Genomic DNA, 20,810 nt, shown 5'->3' with positions numbered 1-20,810 from the left:
GCGTATTGATCAACTCTGCTGGGACCATTTGATCGCCAGCAATGCATCCAGTGAGAATGATGGGAACTTATTACTGCTGTTCCGTGGTCATTGAGTGTAATTCAGTCTTATACTCTGTGATGCCCGGAACGTATCCACTCCTTGTGGTACTGGGACACCTATGAGTGCCATATTAATAATTCCGATACCAGTGTTACCCCGAGTTCTCTCGCTCTCTTTCACCAATGGCTCAAAGATAACATGGAGGCTGATTCTGAAGCACAGAGGGGTGGGATTTAGCTCAATCAGTTCAGTGCTCGCTTGACGTGCTTGCATCGAGGCTCAAACCACCTCGGTATATCCATTAAGCTGATTTTTTGTCGTTAAAACAGTACACCACAACTGGACAACTGGTAGTGTTTTGCTGTCTGTGGGAAAGTGCATATAAGAGATCCTTTGCTGCATTAAAAATGTAGCGGGTTTCCTCTGATGACTACGAATCAGAATTACCAAATGTTTGGCATCCAGTAGCCGATGATTAATTAATCTTAACATTTATGTATTTTACCTTTTTGTATAATCAAACTTGTTTTGGGCTGAGCTGTGCCCGTTATTTGACTTCAAAAATAATTATGGTCAGTAGGCTCATTGCAGCATACCTATTCCTTTTTTCATAATATATTTTGTTCTTTAATATATCATTACGTTTTCTGTTGTTCATGTTAAAGACAGATGAGTCATGATCGTAAAAACAAATGACTGCTATGTCGGTCATTTTGAATATCTGGTGACCTAGAGCTGAGGCAGGGTTAGGGTTAGTTGAATCCTCCTCAAAAGCCAGCCAGGCAGTCTCTCAAGTCATAAAAGTTGAACTGGCAAAGAGAGTTCAGCACCGAGTGGAACATGGTCCATGCTTTCGGAGGTTGGGTGGAACATCATTGGTCGCAGACTGGAGAGGTACCCGACTTCTTAAACCACCTGTGAGAGAGAGAGAGAGAGAGAGAGAGAGAGAGAGAGAGAGAGAGAGAGAGAGAGAGAGAGAGAGAGAGAGAGAGAGAGAGAGAGAGAGAGAGAGAGGACGACTGACTGACTTGAATCGGCCAGGAAAAAGCGATTCTGTGATTCTGTCCTGCATGTGATAACGAATCTGTTGAGGATAACATTTATGTATAAACTGTCCGTTATATATGATCTTCATTTTATTTTAACAGACATACTTAGTTATGCTGTAAAAAATTTTTTTATTAAAATTGTTACCTGATTTAGAAAAGTTAAGTATTTTAATGTCAGAGCCTAACCTTGAGTTTATTAAAGCCAAAACCTGTTTTTGCCTTAAAATTGTTACATAAAGGAACCAAATATATAGTTAATGCATGTTGTCTATGAAATATATGTATTTTTTCGTGCTGGGGTGTTAAACATTATTCCCGACCTCCACCCAACCACGCACTTGTAATTATAATGAGAATACAGTTACCTGTGATATGAGCGTGTCTTTAAAAATAAATGAAGCCGCCAGACCCTTCGCCTACCACAGACACACTCGACAAAACATACAATAATTAAAACTTGAAAGTTGTATTAATATTATATTTATTTATGTTTTGGGGTTTTTTTGAAGGGGGAGGGGGGTTGTCTTGGTTGTGGTGTGTGTGTGTAGGGAGAGGTGTCGGATAGAAAAGAAGCCATTGTTATTATATTACAACGATTTTTATTAAATATTTTTTGTTTCTTTTCCCCACCTGTGATATCTCAATATTATTATCGTGTGATTATTTAGAGATAAGAACTATTTGGACTCGTCCACTGTGAATGGTCTTGATAAACAGAGACAGTTTCTAGAATATTCATACGTAGCAATAACATTGTCAGACATGTTAGTGTTATTACTGGTGGCAGTGTTTTCCCAAAGCTTGGCTCAACATTGGACTGACACGGGCAACATTAAGTGGAGGAAATGTGGTAAGTCGCCAATACAGACTCAACTGTTGATTAAGCCATGTTAAGTGGAAGGAATGTGGTAAGTCGCTGATACAGACTCAACTGTTGATTAAGCCATGTTAAGTGGAAGGAATGTGGTAAGTCGCCAATACAGACTCAACTGTTAATTCAGCCATGTTAAGTGGAGGAAATGTGGTAAGTCGCCAATACAGACTCAACTGTTGATGTGACCATATCAAGTAGAGAAACTGTTGATTAAGCATGTTAAGAGGAAGGAAATGTGGTAAGTCGCCAATACAGACTCAACTGTTGATTAAGCCATGTTAAGTGGAGGAAATGTGGTAAGTCGCCAATACAGACTCAACTGTTGATTAAGCCATGTTAAGACGAGGAAATGTGGTAAGTCGCCAATACAGACTCAACTATTGATTAAGTCATGTTAAGAGGCTGAAATGTGGTAAGTCGCCAATACAGACTCAACTGTTGATTAAGCATGTTAAGTGGAAGGAAATATGGTAAGTCGCCAATACAGACTCAACTGTTGATTAAGTCATGTTAAGAAGCTGAAATGTGGTAAGTCGCCAATACAGACTCAACTGTTGATTAAGCCATGTTAAGTGGAGGAAATGTGGTAAGTCGCCAATACAGACTCAACTGTTGATTAAGCCATGTTAAGACGAGGAAATGTGGTAAGTCGCCAATACAGACTCAACTGTTGATTAAGCCATGTTAAGTGGAGGAAATGTGGTAAGTCGCCAATACAGACTCAACTGTTGATTAAGCCATGTTAAGTGGAAGGAAATGTGGTAAGTCGCCAATACAGACTCAACTGTTGATTAAGCCATGTTAAGTGGAGGAAATGTGGTAAGTCGCCAATACAGACTCAACTGTTGATTAAACCATGTTAAGTGGAAGGAAATGTGGTAAGTCGCCAATACAGACTCAACTGTTGATTAAGCATGTTAAGTGGAAGGAAATGTGGTAAGTCGCCAATACAGATTCAACTGTTGATTAAGCCATGTTAAGTGGAAGGAAATGTGGTAAGTCGCCAATACAGACTCAACTGTTGATTAAGCATGTTAAGTGGAAGGAAATGTGGTAAGTCGCCAATACAGATTCAACTGTTGATTAAGCCATGTTAAGTGGAAGGAATGTGGTAAGTCGCCAATACAGACTCAACTGTTGATTAAGCATGTTAAGTGGAAGGAAATGTGGTAAGTCGCTGATACAGACTCAACTGTTGATTAAACCATGTTAAGTGGAAGGAAATGTGGTAAGTCGCCAATACAGACTCAACTGTTGATTAACCATGTTAAGTGGAAGGAAATGTGGTAAGTCGCCAATACAGACTCAACTGTTGATTAAGCATGTTAAGTGGAAGGAAATGTGGTAAGTCGCCAATACAGACTCAACTGTTGATTAAACCATGTGAAGTGGAAGGAATGTGGTAAGTCGCCGATAGAGACTCAACTGTTGATTAAGCCATGTGAAGTGGAAGGAATGTGGTAAGTCGCCAATACAGACTCAACTGTTGATTAAGCCATGTGAAGTGGAAGGAAATGTGGTAAGTCGCCAATACAGACTCAACTGTTGATTAAGCATGTGAAGTGGAAGGAAATGTGGTAAGTCGCCAATACAGACTCAACTGTTGATTAAGCCATGTTAAGTGGAGGAAATGTGGTAAGTCGCCAATACAGACTCAACTGTTGATTAAGCCATGTGAAGTGGAAGGAAATGTGGTAAGTCGCCAATACAGACTCAACTGTTGATTAAGCATGTGAAGTGGAAGGAAATGTGGTAAGTCGCCAATACAGACTCAACTGTTGATTAAGCCATGTTAAGTGGAAGGAATGTGGTAAGTCGCCAATACAGACTCAACTGTTGATTAAGCATGTGAAGTGGAAGGAATGTGGTAAGTCGCCAATACAGACTCAACTGTTGATTAAACCATGTTAAGTGGAAGGAAATGTGGTAAGTCGCCAATACAGACTCAACTGTTGATTAAACATGTGAAGTGGAAGGAAATGTGGTAAGTCGCCAATACAGACTCAACTGTTGATTAAACATGTGAAGTGGAAGGAATGTGGTAAGTCGCCAATACAGACTCAACTGTTGATTAAGCCATGTTAAGTGGAAGGAATGTGGTAAGTCGCCAATACAGACTCAACTGTTGATTAAGCCATGTTAAGTGGAAGGAATGTGGTAAGTCGCCAATACAGACTCAACTGTTGATTAAGCCATGTTAAGTGGAAGGAAATGTGGTAAGTCGCCAATACAGACTCAACTGTTGATTAAGCATGTGAAGTGGAAGGAAATGTGGTAAGTCGCCAATACAGACTCAACTGTTGATTAAGCATGTGAAGTGGAAGGAAATGTGGTAAGTCGCCAATACAGACTCAACTGTTGATTAAGCCATGTGAAGTGGAAGGAATGTGGTAAGTCGCCAATACAGACTCAACTGTTGATTAAGCCATGTGAAGTGGAAGGAAATGTGGTAAGTCGCCAATACAGACTCAACTGTTGATTAAGCATAAGTGGAAGGAATGTGGTAAGTCGCCAATACAGACTCAACTGTTGATTAAGCATGTGAAGTGGAAGGAAATGTGGTAAGTCGCCAATACAGACTCAACTGTTGATTAAGCCATGTTAAGTGGAGGAAATGTGGTAAGTCGCCAATACAGACTCAACTGTTGATTAAGCCATGTTAAGTGGAGGAAATGTGGTAAGTCGCCAATACAGACTCAACTGTTGATTAAGCATGTGAAGTGGAAGGAAATGTGGTAAGTCGCCAATACACACTCAACTGTTGATTAAGCATGTGAAGTGGAAGGAATGTGGTAAGTCGCCAATACAGACTCAACTGTTGATTAAACATGTGAAGTGGAAGGAAATGTGGTAAGTCGCCAATACAGACTCAACTGTTGATTAAACATGTGAAGTGGAAGGAAATGTGGTAAGTCGCCAATACAGATTCAACTGTTGATTAAGCATGTGAAGTGGAAGGAAATGTGGTAAGTCGCCAATACAGATTCAACTGTTGATTAAGCATGTGAAGTGGAAGGAAATGTGGTAAGTCGCCAATACAGACTCAACTGTTGATTAAGCCATGTGAAGTGGAAGGAATGTGGTAAGTCGCCAATACAGATTCAACTGTTGATTAAGCATGTGAAGTGGAAGGAATGTGGTAAGTCGCCAATACAGATTCAACTGTTGATTAAGCATGTGAAGTGGAAGGAATGTGGTAAGTCGCCAATACAGACTCAACTGTTGATTAAGCCATGTGAAGTGGAAGGAATGTGGTAAGTCGCCAATACAGATTCAACTGTTGATTAAGCATGTGAAGTGGAAGGAATGTGGTAAGTCGCCAATACAGACTCAACTGTTGATTAAGCATGTTATGTGGAAGGAAATGTAGTAAGTCGCTGATACAGATTCAACTGTTGATTAAGCATGTTAAGTGGAAGGAAATGTAGTAAGTCGCTGATACAGACTCAACTGTTGATTAAGCATGTTAAGTGGAAGGAAATGTAGTAAGCCGCTGATACAGACTCAACTGTTGATTAAGCATGTTAAGTGGAAGGAAATGTGGTAAGTCGCCAATACAGATTCAACTGTTGATTAAGCATGTGAAGTGGAAGGAAATGTGGTAAGTCGCCAATACAGACTCAACTGTTGATTAAGCCATGTGAAGTGGAAGGAATGTGGTAAGTCGCCAATACAGATTCAACTGTTGATTAAGCATGTGAAGTGGAAGGAATGTGGTAAGTCGCCAATACAGATTCAACTGTTGATTAAGCATGTGAAGTGGAAGGAATGTGGTAAGTCGCCAATACAGACTCAACTGTTGATTAAGCCATGTGAAGTGGAAGGAATGTGGTAAGTCGCCAATACAGATTCAACTGTTGATTAAGCATGTGAAGTGGAAGGAATGTGGTAAGTCGCCAATACAGACTCAACTGTTGATTAAGCATGTTATGTGGAAGGAAATGTAGTAAGTCGCTGATACAGATTCAACTGTTGATTAAGCATGTTAAGTGGAAGGAAATGTAGTAAGTCGCTGATACAGACTCAACTGTTGATTAAGCATGTTAAGTGGAAGGAAATGTAGTAAGCCGCTGATACAGACTCAACTGTTGATTAAGCATGTTAAGTGGAAGGAAATGTGGTAAGTCGCCAATACAGACTCAACTGTTGATTAAGCATGTTAAGTGGAAGGAAATGTGGTAAGTCGCTGATAGAGACTCATCTGTTGATTTTAGGTGTTAGATCATTATCACATGGAGTGCAGGATCACAGTGCTTTTAAAACACGCTCGGGCTTGACCATATTAAATTAATGTTGGGTCCATTAGAGATGTATTTGTTTTCTGCTGTGTTCTCCGACTCCAATTAGAAATTCTAAATAATCTTTTTAAACTTACTGATTTTATTTTTTAATTAACATGTTCGACCCCCCCCCCCCCAAAAAAAAAACAAAAAAAAAAAAAACAACACCAAAAACCCCCAACCCAACAACAACACAACAATAACAACCAAACAACAACAACAACAAAAACCACAAACCCAACAACAAAAACAACACCCTACGAAAACCAACCAAACAAAAACTCATCCCATGCCCAAAACAACAATAAACCAAAAATTCCAAAATAACAACTTGTCGGAGCATATGCCATCCACGCAGTTTAGGAAGCGACGCGTTCGTGATTTATGTTAAATAAAGCAGACATACACTAGCCAACTTGTCAGTACCCAGTGCTGCAGCATTAGTCAAACGGATCCGTGGTTGATAAAAGTTAAAAGTTTGTTTTGTTTAACATGACCAGAGCACATTGATTTATTAATCATCGGCTACTGGATGTCAAACATTTTGCAATTCTGATATATAGGTTTTAGAGAGGCACTCACTACAATTGTCCATTAGTAGTAAGCAGTTCATTTATATGCAGTTTCTCATAGGACAGCATATACCACTACGTTTGATATAGTGCAGTGGTTAGGACGGGTGAAACCTATTCGATCCTACGACGAAAATACCTCTACTGTAACCTATACCAAAGATACATTAATCGTTTGCCTTTAAAGTAACCGTTATAATATCAATGTTGGTGTTTGATTAAGATCACCATTATGCACCTTGTTAAATAGCTCTCTTGTTAAACCAGTGCGTTATCATTTGTATATTACAGGCACTTCGCACGACTGGGTTCATGTTACCAAATTTGACATTGAACCAAAACCAGTTTTGCTTCCTGGAACCATCTCCGTGACACTAGAAGGCGATATATCGCACCGTTTAGGACACCAGGTGACGATGGATATCATAGTAGAGAAACAACTTCTCGGAACGTGGGTCAGAGTCCCATGTACTGGCACTCACTATAATGTTGGAACTTGGTAACGTTTTTATTCTTGAAATGTTAAAGCTTAGTTATACTAAACATCTGCTAACATCAGTTTCTTAGTCCATCGTGTCGCAGAGTAATGCCCTACTTGTTGGAAGCCAAACTTTATAAATGAAATTCCTGTATATTCATCACGTGATCCAGCCGTAGCAACGCAAGTTTTAAGAATTGACAGCAATTATGGAAGTATTTAAAAAAGAAAGAAAAGGTTCCTGCACCAAATGAATGAATACAAAATTGTACTTACTCTTTGTATGGTCTTGAAAATTTCAGAAAATGGTTGGAGTTCTGACAATTGCACGTGCTATTAACGTTTAATGCGCATAGCTTGAATTTAGGGTTACGTGCTCCTGTTTTCTTTATCATTGGACAGCAAAACGCCAACAAAAGAAAGAAATGTTTTATTTAACGACGCACTCAACACATTTTATTTACGGTTATATGGCGTCAGACATATGGTTAAGGACCACACAGATTTTGAGAGGAAACCCGCTGCCGCCACTTCATGGGCTACTCTTTCCGATTAGCAGCAAGGGATCTTTTATTTGCGCTTACCACAGGCGGAGCACTCACTCAGGGTTTGGAGTCGGTATTTGGATTAAAAATCCCATGCCTCGACTGGGATCCGAACCCAGTACCTATCAGCCTGTTGACCGATGGCCTAACCACGACGCCACCGAGGCCGGTCAAAACGCCAACAGTTCAGTCGCGTCGTGTAGTGTGTATTAAAAAATCAGCCGTTGGCGACTGATTTTCACTCGGCCCGACTGCATGTGACACGACCGAACATGTTCAGTCGCAGATGACGGCCGTCGTATAGTGTGAATGGGTCTATGACGCGACTGTGTAGTGTGAACGGTTTACACAACGCTATACAACTGATGGCTATCGGTATCCAATGGAATGTCTACATTTCATCATGTGACATAAAAGTTACAATGGCGGAATTATTCTGGACAGAGGAATAGACCCTTCGCAGTCTGTAGCACCACCTGCATAACTATGAAAACAGGCTAGGCGATGTAAACAAACAATTTTTGCCATTGATTAACATGAGATGTGATATTTTTTCTTCTAAAATGAAGAACACAATTCAGAATGGTTCGCAACATTTGTTCTGTCTTTAATTGTGGTCACCAGAGGAGTCGTAGAATGACCTGGGTTTGTTTTGGGTTTTTTCTTATCTTTTTTGCTACTCTTCTGTTTGGAATTTTGTGTGTGGTGTGGGGGGGGGGGGGGGGGGGGGGGTAAACCTATTTGTGGATAAGTATGCATATGGCAAGTTTACACCCAGTTATACTTACCGGTAAATACTAACTTGTTACTTATTCCGTAGTCTCATCTCTCAGATTAAGTGGACCCTCGTACAAGGCTGAGTAATATTCTAGTGGGGAGGGGAAGGGATTTCATGGAGGTGTTACGAAACATGGGAATGGAGGAGGTGTTTGTCAAGAGTTATATATTATGTTTTAAAAACAATTTTATCATGTTTATTTATAAATTAAAATGCAGCTAATCATTGCTGTTGTGTTTTTTAACTGATGATTTTCTATCCAGTGGTATTATTACCAAACAAACATAAATACAAAATCTTATAATATTAGTCAATATGTCTTTTGGGAGAGGTTATGCATTGAATGTTACATAATTTTCGAGTAGTGGCCTATGCGTTACAAGATTTCAAGATTTTCAAGATTTATTAAACAACACTCAGACACATTACAATGTGTAACAAGAGGACATTTTCAAATACATAATTAACATACACGACAAGAACAGGTGTCAACATAGAAGTATCTATAATTAACATAGAACACAAGATATGCAAACAAAATAGCTAAAATATGCGGAGAAACGTCAGTTCACAGGACAAGATAATCTTTTAATAAATATAGCTAGGTTTTTTAATAATGGTGCATCACATAATGACAGCATACCTTTCATTTTAAAACGCTAGAATTAATTCTATAATATTGTTTTGTATATTTTCTTCTGTTTTCAATATTATCATTTTTACAATTGAATAAATAATGGTATTCATCTCCAATATCGGTATAACAAAGTTTTCATATTCTATTTTCTCTAGGAACTTTAAACCATCTGCCAGTTTCGATAGGTAATCTTAAATTTGACTTACGCAATTTAGTTATCCAGCATCTATTTTGGTACGATAATCTCGACAAATAGGTTTCGAAATAAAATTCTGTTTTAAATAATGTATAAAATTGACCCCTAGAAGAGTTTGTAATGTCCGAGAACCACTGTTGTATAAATTGATCGCAGAGGTTTTGTTTTAATTCTTGTTTATACGATTTGAAATCATTATTTTCAATGGTATAGATGTACCCCATTCCCGAGTTATCGAAAATGCTTTTTATGAATTTCAACCATTTAAATTAATTTCTTTCACCACTGTTTAAAGAGAACATTAATTTATATAAAATACTACTAAGTTTATTTTCGTCTTTAACCAGTTTACTCCAAAATAACACCAATCGTAACTGTACTTGTATTTCTAAAGAGAACCTTCCTAATTCTCCATATACCATAAAATTTGGGGTACTTTTTTTACCTTCAAAATTCGTTTGCAAAACTGGAGATGAATTTTTTCTTTTATTTGTAAATTTGCATAACTCCAAATTTCTGAGATTTATACAATTACAGAAGATCACACGATTATGGGAGGAGGTCGTCTGAAAAGGAGCTTTTAAAATACTTTTTCCTACTAGTAAATAGTTGGGGGTTCTTATTACTTGGATAGATCTCGAGTGGTGAATTTAAAGCATTTTGAAAGTATTGTCTCATGAATGAAATACCTCACTGGTCAGCAGAAAATTAGTCCTGTCGGAAGGTGCCAACAATTGGATGTTCCAGTAATGTATTAACTGTCCCTCGTATTATTTTCAGATTCCCGCCACTCACTTCAGGCGCCTGTGACTCACTCCCTCTCCCCCTCCCTCCCCTCTCTCTGTCTTTCTTGCTCTCCCTCTCACACACAATGTAAATTGTACATTATTTCGATTTGAAACAGATACAGGTACGTGTGTGAATGAATTGTCGCTGGGGACAGGCATCAATAATGTATAACAGAACACCATTCACATGTACCATGTCACTTTAGGCGAATTTTCAGGTGGTACGCATACTTTTTCGGCGATGGCATAAAACGCATACACATACACGCATTTACATCATATATTTTAATAACAATAATAATAATGTTTGTAATCTCAGGTGGTACGCAGCTGCGTACCTGCGTATATGGAAGCTAGGCCCCTGCAGAATCATCGCGAGTGAAGGTCGATTAGTGGAAAAACTGTACGCAACCGGTTACGTAATTACAACATGCGATCACGACTGTTCAGCAATACGTAGGTGTTAGATCGTAAACGACGTCGCACCAAGAATGGTGTAGACTACACTTTAATAGGTTCAGAAGTCCAGATTGGACCACTTAATTTAAAAAAAGTATTTCTGAGATTTCACTGATGCACAGGAACTGAGTGAATCTATATAAACCCTAATCTCGAGATTACATCTGAAATATGTAGATCTATATAAACCCCTAATCCCGAGACTGCACCTGAAATATGTAGGTCTATATAAACCCTAATCTCGAGACTGCACCTAAAATATGTAGGTCTATATAAACCCTAATCTCGAGACTGCATCTGAAATATGTAGGTCTATATAAACCCTAATCTCGAGACTGCACCTGGAATATGTAGGTCTATATAAACCCTAATCCCGAGACTGCACCTGGAATATGTAGGTCTATATAAACCCTAATCCCGAGACTGCACCTGGAATATGTAGGTCTATATAAACCCTAATCCCGAGACTGCACCTGAAATATGTAGGTCTATATAAACCCTAATCCCGAGACTGCACCTGAAATATGTAGGTCTATATAAACCCTAATCCCGAGACTGCACCTGAAATATGTAGGTGTATATAAACCCTAATCCCGAGACTGCACCTGAAATATGTAGGTCTATATAAACCTTAATCTCGAGACTGCACCTGAAATATGTAGGTCTATACAAACCCTAATATCGAGACTGCATCTGAAATATGTAGGTCTATATAAACCCTAATCCCGAGACTGCATCTGAAATATGCAGGTCTATATAAACCCTAATCCCGAGACTGCATCTGAAATATGTAGGTCTATAAAAACCCTAATCCCGAGACTGCATCTGAAATATGTAGGTCTATATAAACCTTAATCTCGAGAATGCATCTGAAATATGCAGGTCTATATAAACCCTAATCCCGAGACTGCATCTGACATATGTAGGTTTGTCTTAATCTTCTCTTTCAATACCACTTCCTGTAAGCAAGTATGAATAATAATGAAAATTCGAAACAAATTTTCTAATAGTGTTCAACTTACTGTGCTAGCACAACCAATATACAATAACGGACGTGATTTAACACCGTTGGTGCACATGAATTCAACAGTAATGGGAGGAGGTAAAAAGACCCAAAAAAAACAAAAACAAAAAAACCTGAGGACTTTCCCATTCAACCAGAAGAGTTCGTCTCAATACAGTGAACCCCTGCTTGTGCTGTAACCTCACCGTGGTGCAGGGGTGTAACATTCTCTTTGAGAATGGCCAATACAGCACAAAATTGAAGTTTTGAGTAGAGTTCAGTATCCGTAAAATTCTGTGATATTTGTATTTTTGCACAGTTCTTTACACTGTTTTTGTTTGTCTTGAATTTTTATATTGATGTTGATCATCACTTTATTTATTTGCATTACCATAGTTTGACACCCAATAGCCGATGTATTTTTCGTGCTGGGGTGTCGTTAAACATTCATTCATTCATTCATTCATTCAATACAGTGAAATGAAAGAACATATCTTATGCAGCACCATGTCGACCCAAAACCCAACTAAGGAATATTGTACTTCAACACATTGGCTGTATTAGTGTTTTATTGGCTGTATTAGTGTTTTATCTTATGCAGCACCATGTCGACCCAAAACCCAACTAAGGAATATTGTATTTCAACACATTGGCTGTATTAGTGTTTTATCTTATACAGCACCATGTCGACTCATATCCCACTAAGGAATAGTGTACTTCAACACATTGGCTGTATTAGTGTTTTATCTTATGCAGCACCATGTCGACTCATAACCCAGCTAAGGAATATTGTACTTCAACACATTGGCTGTATTAGTGTTTTATCTTATGCAGCACCATGTCGACCCAAAACCCAACTAAGGAATATTGTACTTCAACACATTGGCTGTATTAGTAGTTTATCTTATACAGCACCATGTCGACTCATATCCCACTAAGGTAGGAATATTGTACTTCAACACATTGGCTGTATTAATGTTTTATCTTATGCAGCACCATGTCGACTCATAACCCAACTAAGGAATATTGTACTTCAACACATTGGCTGTATTAGTGTTTTATCTTATGCAGCACCATGTCGACTCATAACCCACTAAGGAATATTGTACTTCAACACATTGGCTGTATTAGTGGTTTATCTTATACAGCACCATGTCGACTCATAACCCACTAAGGTAGGAATATTGTACTTCAACACATTGGCTGTATTAGTGGTTTATGTTATACAGCACCATGTCGACTCAAAACCCAACTAAGGAATATTGTACTTCAACACATTGGCTGTATTAGTGGTTTATCTTATACAGCACCATGTCGACTCATAACCCACTAAGGTAGGAATATTGTACTTCAACACATTGGCTGTATTAGTGGTTTATGTTATACAGCACCATGTCGACCCAAAACCCAACTAAGGAATATTGTACTTCAACACATTGGCTGTATTAGTGTTTTATCTTATGCAGCACCATGTCGACTCATAACCCACTAAGGAATAGTGTACTTCAACACATTGGCTGTATTAGTGGTTTATCTTATGCAGCACCATGTCGACTCATAACCAACTAAGGTAGGAATATTGTACTTCAACACATTGGCTGTATTAGTGGTTTATCTTATGCAGCACCATGTCGACTCATAACCCACTAAGGAATATTGTACTTCAACACATTGGCTGTATTAGTGGTTTATCTTATGCAGCACCATGTCGACTCATAACCAACTAAGGTAGGAATATTGTACTTCAACACATTGGCTGTATTAGTGGTTTATCTTATGCAGCACCATGTCGACTCATAACCCACTAAGGAATCTTGTACTTCCAACACATTGGCTGTATTAGTGGTTTATCTTATGCAGCACCATGTCGACTCATAACCCACTAAGGAATCTTGTACTTCCAACACATTGGCTGTATTAGTGGTTTATCTTATACAGCACCATGTCGACTCATAACCCACTAAGGAATCTTGTACTTCCAACACATTGGCTGTATTAGTGGTTTATCTTATACAGCACCATGTCGACTCATAACCCACTAAGGAATCTTGTACTTCCAACACATTGGCTGTATTAGTGGTTTATCTTATGCAGCACCATGTCGACTCATAACCCACTAAGGAATCTTGTACTTCCAACACATTGGCTGTATTAGTGGTTTATCTTATACAGCACCATGTCGACTCATAACCCACTAAGGAATATTGTACTTCAACACATTGGCTGTATTAGTGGTTTATCTTATACAGCACCATGTCGACTCATAACCCAACTAAGGAATATTGTACTTCAACACATTGGCTGTATTAGTGTTTTATCTTATGCAGCACCATGTCGACTCATAACCCAACTAAGGAATATTGTTCTTCAACACATTGGCTGTATTAGTGTTTTATCTTATGCAGCACCATGTCGACCCAAAACCCAACTAAGGAATATTGTACTTCAACACATTGGCTGTATTAGTGGTTTATCTTATGCAGCACCATGTCGACCCAAAACCCAACTAAGGAATATTGTACTTCAACACATTGGCTGTATTAGTGTTTTATTGGCTGTATTAGTGTTTTATCTTATGCAGCACCATGTCGACCCAAAACCCAACTAAGGAATATTGTACTTCAACACATTGGCTGTATTAGTGTTTTATCTTATGCAGCACCATGTCGACTCATAACCCAACTAAGGAATATTGTACTTCAACACATTGGCTGTATTAGTGTTTTATCTTATGCAGCACCATGTCGACCCAAAACCCAACTAAGGAATATTGTACTTCAACACATTGGCTGTATTAGTGGTTTATCTTATGCAGCACCATGTCGACTCATAACCCACTAAGGAATATTGTACTTCAACACATTGGCTGTATTAGTGGTTTATCTTATACAGCACCATGTCGACTCATAACCCACTAAGGTAGGAATATTGTACTTCAACACATTGGCTGTATTAGTGGTTTATGTTATACAGCACCATGTCGACCCAAAACCCAACTAAGGAATATTGTACTTCAACACATTGGCTGTATTAATGTTTTATCTTATGCAGCACCATGTCGACTCATAACCCACTAAGGAATATTGTACTTCAACACATTGGCTGTATTAGTGGTTTATCTTATACAGCACCATGTCGATTTTATGGCCAGCCCTACACTTCATTGACGGGTTCCTGCCAGCCCTGGACTACCTCTCGTACACATCTTGAATTCGTTGACAATGTTTAAATAACGTTAAAATCGTAACATACATGTTTATATTCTGTCTAGGAATAAATACTTGAACCACAACCTTATCCTGTTGTGAGTGCGTTACATACATATTTACCCATGTATGTATTACATAGAGAACGAACATAATATGTGCCCGTGTTTGTATTTCATATAGCAGGAACATAATATTGCAGTCCCCCATGTGTATTACATACAATAGGAACAGAATGTTTACCCGTTTGTGTATTAATACAGAAGGAACATGATATTACAATACCACCACACACACACACACACACACACACACCCTCCCCCACCGTGTATTTCATATAGCAGGAACAGAATATTTCCCCATTTGTGTATTACATATACAGAAGTAACATAATATTTCCGTGTGTATTACATACAGAAGTAACAATATATTTCCATGTGTATTACATACAGCTGGAACAGAATATTTTCCAGTGTATTACATGTAGAAGTAACATTTCCGTGTGTGTGTGTAATTACATACAGCAGGAACAGAATATTTTCCAGTGTATTACATGTAGAAGTAACATATTTCCGTGTGTATTACATACAGAAGTAACAATATATTTCCATGTGTATTACATACAGCAGGAACAGAATATTTTCCAGTGTATTACATGTAGAAGTAACATTTCCGTGTGTGTGTGTAATTACATACAGCAGGAACAGAATATTTTCCAGTGTATTACATGTAGAAGTAACATATTTCTCTGTGTGTGTGTGTGTAATTACATACAGCTGGAACAGAATATTTTCCAGTGTATTACATGTAGAAGTAACATATTTCCGTGTGTGTGTGTAATTACATACAGCAGGAACAGAATATTTCCCAGTGTGTTTTACATACAGAAAGGGCGGGACGTAGCCCAGTAGTACAGCGCTCGCTCGATGCGCAGTCGGTCTGGGATCGATCCCCGTCGGTGGGCCCATTGGGCTATTTTTCGTTCTAGCCAGTGCACCACGACTAGTATATCAAAGGCCGTGGTATGTACTACCATGTCTGTGGGATGGTGCATATAAAAGATCCCTTGCTGCTAATCGAAAAAAGTAGCCCATGAAGTGGCGACAGCGGGTTTCCTCTCTCATTATCTGTGTGGTCCTTAACCATATGTTTGACGCCATATAACTGTAAATAAAATGTGTTGAGTGCGTCGTTAAATAAAACATTTCTTTCTTTCTTTTACATACAGAAGGAACATAATAATATAATATCCCCCTCCCGTGTATTACATATACCTGGAACATATTTCCAGTGTGTGCATTACATACAACAGGAACAGATTATAATACGCCACCTACCCACCCCCTCCCCGTGTACTGCATATAGCTGTAACATATTTTCCCTCGTGTATAACATACAGCAGGAACAGAATATTTGCTCGTGTGTTAGACCAAATATTTCTGTCTCTGCAAAGTTTTATTTCATGTTATATATACATGTAGATATTATTAATGATTTGTCTATTTTATATTTATACCTTATGTTCAATAGTTTTTACCGTGTAGGTACATACAGTAGGAACATAATAGATGTTCCCCGTGTGTATTACATACAGTAGGAACATAATACTTCACGATGTGTGTATTACATATAGCAGGAACATGTTTTCCCAGTGTATGTATTACTATATTCCCCGTGCGAGTATTACTGTATTCCCCGTGTGTGTATTACTGTGTTCCCCATATGTGTATTAATGTGTTCCCCATGTGTGTATCAATGTGGTCCCGTGTGTAGTTTTCCCAGTTTGTTCTACTACTGTTCTCCTCGTGTGTGTATTAGTCCCCCCCACCCCCATGTGTATTAATGTGTTCCCCATGTGTGTATTAATGTTCCCCGTGTGTGTATTGTTTTCCCCCATGTGTGTATTAATCTTTTCCCCATGTGTGTATTAATGTGTTCCCCGTGTGTGTATTAATGTGTTCCCCGTGTGTGTATTGATACCCCATGTGTGTATTAATGTGTTCCCCGTGTGTGTATTAATGATACCCCATGTGTGTATTAATGTGTTCCGCGTGTGTGTATTAATGATACCCCATGTGTGTATTAATGTGTTCCCCGTGTGTGTATTAATGTGTTCCCCGTGTGTGTATTAATGATACCCCATGTGTGTATTAATGTGTTCCCCGTGTGTGTATTAATGATACCCCATGTGTGTATTAATGTGTTCCCCGTGTGTGTATTAATGTGTTCCCCGTGTGTGTATTAATGATACCCCATGTGTGTATTAATGTGTTCCCCGTGTGTATTAATGATACCCCATGTGTGTATTAATGTGTTCCCCGTGTGTGTATTAATGATACCCCATGTGTGTATTAATGTGTTCCCCGTGTGTGTATTAATGATACCCCATGTGTGTATTAATGTTTTCCCCGTGTGTGTATTAATGATACCCCATGTGTGTATTAATGTGTTTCCCGTGTGTGTATTAATGATACCCCATGTGTGTATTAATGTGTTCCCCGTGTGTGTATTAATGATACCCCATGTGTGTATTAATGTGTTCCCCGTGTGTGTATTAATGATACCCCATGTGTGTATTAATGTGTTCCCCGTGTGTGTATTAATGATACCCCATGTGTGTATTAATGTGTTCCCCGTGTGTGTATTAATGATACCCCATGTGTGTATTAATGTGTTCCCCGTGTGTGTATTACAGCCACTACACAGACCCGTGCAACTATCTGCGCACCTTTGAAAGAGACGGCCAGTGTCCACCACAGTTACAGAACAACGGGATTCAGTGCACTTGCCCTTTTGATCCCAAACAGCTTCGTCTTACCAGAGCTGGATTTCATATAGGTGCTGTTACTCATGGATTTGAGGGATTTTTGAGGGACAATGTATGTACTACAAAATGATTTGTCATTTTCCTGGTTCTATCTCAATGTTGCATGTTAATTTTCGTTTTGAAATATACAGTATTCCATCATCTCTATTATAATTACAACCAACTAATTTAATTTACTAGTAGAAACAAGACGGAGCCCAGTTGTATCAAACGTGATTCTGCTGGTTCACTCTTATGGACTACTTCCCAGTTTGACTACTGGTAAAAGTAAGGCTGAATAAACACACCTGTGACAATGAACTGCTCCATGACAGACGTAAGCATGGAAACATTGATTGATAGCTTGTATGAAGTGATGGATTTCGGCTATGATGACGAGAAGTGTGAACGCTTTAAAGACTACATTGTGAGAAACTGGGTGGGTTATGATTCTCGATGTCCTCTGTCTGTCTGGATTAATTTGGAAACGATTGGCCAAGGCCAACCCAGAACAAACAACCATCTGGAAGGTTGGCGTCACCATCAGATAAAGCCATCCTAACACATTTGAATTAATAAGTTTTGAAGTCTTTCGAAGCGACAAACAGTAGGAGGATGGCCCAGTTAGACTTGAGAGCGCCGGCTCCAAAGAGGAGGAAATATGTAGAGTTGGATTATCGTCTGAGTAGATTGCAGCAGTGTCTGAGAAATGGAAGCAGGACTCCCATGCAGTTTCGAGATGCTGCTGGACGTTTGATCAAACTTGGCTTAAGTGTATGTTGTCAATACACAGACATTTTAAAATATACAGTAGATGGCTTCGTGTTTATTATGAAATATACAGACATTTTAACATATACAACTGTTTGTTAATCTATGAATAAGTGCAGTTCATTGTCATAGAGGTGTGTTTACTCAGCCTTATTTTTACCAGTTGTCATAATGGGAAGATACCATTCTGCTTACACGCAGTTATTTATGTGAAAATTATGTATGGTATTTATTACTTTGTAGTTATTTATCAGAAATAATGTAACATCGAGAAATATGGCACTGTAACTTTGAGATAGCACCTTTAAATTTAGTACGTAGGCCTAAAAATTGTGTTTCTGGAAACCCGACACTACATAGAAAAAAAGGGTTGAATCTAATTTGTATCAATGAAGATGTGTTTTCTGTCTCGATATTTTTATTAAGTAGATGAAAAAAGTAAATATGTAATTTAAAAAAAAAAGAAAAACAAAAAAGAAAAAAAAAAGCCGACAGACCATATCTAATTTTTTGGCCACGTTCCCAGAAACACACATTTGTTGTTGTTTTTGGTTTAGGCCTGAACATGTCTGTTTGCACTGCGTTCAAGTACATTGCAATTTCGATATTCCAAAGTTATTCATGTAAAGATTATTTGTGGAATCAATTAAAGTCTGAACCAACTTGTTAACAACTACGATAAATTACTCTCCTACCTTTAAATACTGTTACATTTCCCCCAAATTTTGTCCAGACATAAGTTGTGAAAAAAACATTATATTGACACAGATTCCACATATGAGACTGTAACTGTCGCCAGTATCGACTTCGCTGAGATAGCATAGGGCAAAATACATGCAGTTTTCTGTCGTCTGTCACATTGCTTTTTTATGGAGTACTCCTCAAGAGGATGAAAGCCTCCAAAATATGTGACATAATTAATATAAAATCAATGATCTCTAGTAGTATCTTTAAAAAAAACCATACTAATTAAAAAAAATTAATATGACGTCATGACGTTTGCTTTTATATCATAACATGTTATGACGTTGTTAGATTAAGTCATATCCTTTCACCCCTCTAGGAGAATATTCCATAAAAAGTCAAAATGGCAGCCGGCACAAAATTACATGCTTTTTGCCCTATGCGATCTCAGCGAACGTGGGCGTCAATCCGGCTTTAAAAGTGGAGGGGACGTGTTAGTGTGTATGTGTGTTCTAAACGAAATAGTTAGGGGTGGGGGGGTGGGGTGGGGGGACATTTATATAGATTGTCCCCCGGCATTGAAAAGTGAGGGGGACCCGTCCCCCCCTGTCCCCCACCGATCGACGCCCATGTCAGCGAAGTCAATATAGCGGACACGGTTATCATATAGTATGTGGAATCTGTGTCATTGTAATGGTTTTTTCAAGATTTCTGTCTGGACAACATGTGGGTAAAATCTAACGATAAATAAAAGTAGGAGAGCAATTTATTGTAAATGTTAAGAACATTATCAGTATAAAACTAATAAATAGAATGTGCTGTAACAGTTTAAAAGAACATTATCAGTATAAAACTAATAAATAGAATGTTTTGTAACAGTTTCACGTTCGTAAATAGCATCAATGAATGAACTTAATACCAGACGTTTTGACCAAAATATAATTAATTTTGACGTTTTATTTTTAGAATGAATACCAGGTGACAATCAAGCTGAATGACAAACACAACGCGGACGTGGAAAGGATGTGCATTCAAGCCAGAGTGCACATTAACGTGCGTTAATAACCTGCCTCCACTTCGTGATGAAGGCTCACATTGTCACGGAGTAAACCATTTTACCATAATTTGTAGTTTTGTTAGTTTGATTTAAATTTTGTCCAGACACAAGATATGAAAAATCCATTACAGTGACACAGATTCCACATATGAGACTGTAACGATGTCGCCAGTATCGACTTCGCTGAGATAGCATAGGGCAAAAAACATGCAGTTTTCTGCCGTCTGCCATTTTTTATTTTTTTTGTAGAATACTCTTCAACAGGGGTGAAAGCCTCCAAAGTATGTGACATAATTAATATAAAATCAATGATCTCCAGTGGTATCATTAAATAAAAATAAAAATAATAATAATAAAATTAATATGACGTCATCACGTTTGCTTTTTTATTACCCTCCTGGTGAAGATATAGCGGTGTCGTACAAACTGTATTTTGATTTGTCAACAGGGAACAGTCAATTTCGATTGGTTGGACAGCGACCTTATTAGCATAACGGGACTATTTTTTTCATTCATAATTAATGTCAAGGTCAGTAACATCCGACAATTTTTACTACAAATATTCACCGATTCAGCATTCAGCAT

The 20,810-nt window shown here is 38.3% G+C and overlaps 1 protein-coding gene across 1 annotated transcript; it reads left to right on the top strand.

Moving 5' to 3' along the window:
- The first annotated feature begins 1,809 nt into the window (after nucleotides 1-1,809).
- On the top strand, nucleotides 1,810-20,292 carry LOC121371924 (ganglioside GM2 activator-like). The gene is made up of 4 exons (XM_041498171.1): nucleotides 1,810-1,941; nucleotides 7,109-7,316; nucleotides 17,603-17,786; nucleotides 20,135-20,292. The coding sequence occupies exons 1-4, from the start codon at nucleotides 1,854-1,856 to the stop codon at nucleotides 20,228-20,230; spliced, it is 576 nt and encodes a 191-aa protein (XP_041354105.1). The 5' UTR covers nucleotides 1,810-1,853; the 3' UTR covers nucleotides 20,231-20,292.
- The last annotated feature ends 518 nt before the right edge of the window (nucleotides 20,293-20,810 follow it).

This window comes from Gigantopelta aegis, chromosome 4 (genome assembly GCF_016097555.1).
Source record: "Gigantopelta aegis isolate Gae_Host chromosome 4, Gae_host_genome, whole genome shotgun sequence".
Taxonomy (NCBI): domain Eukaryota; kingdom Metazoa; phylum Mollusca; class Gastropoda; order Neomphalida; family Peltospiridae; genus Gigantopelta; species Gigantopelta aegis.
Note: the sequence above shows the minus strand (reverse complement) of the source record. Positions and strands in the feature narration are given on the sequence as shown.

Coding starts and splice junctions, on each gene's coding strand:
- LOC121371924 (XM_041498171.1), top strand. CDS start 1,854: ATGTTAGTGTTATTACTGGTGGCAGTGTTTTCCCAAAGCTTGGCTCAA. Junction 7,317..17,602: donor CACTATAATGTTGGAACTTG/GTAACGTTTTTA, acceptor TGTGTATTACAG/CCACTACACAGACCCGTGCA. Junction 17,787..20,134: donor AGGGATTTTTGAGGGACAAT/GTATGTACTACA, acceptor TTTTATTTTTAG/AATGAATACCAGGTGACAAT.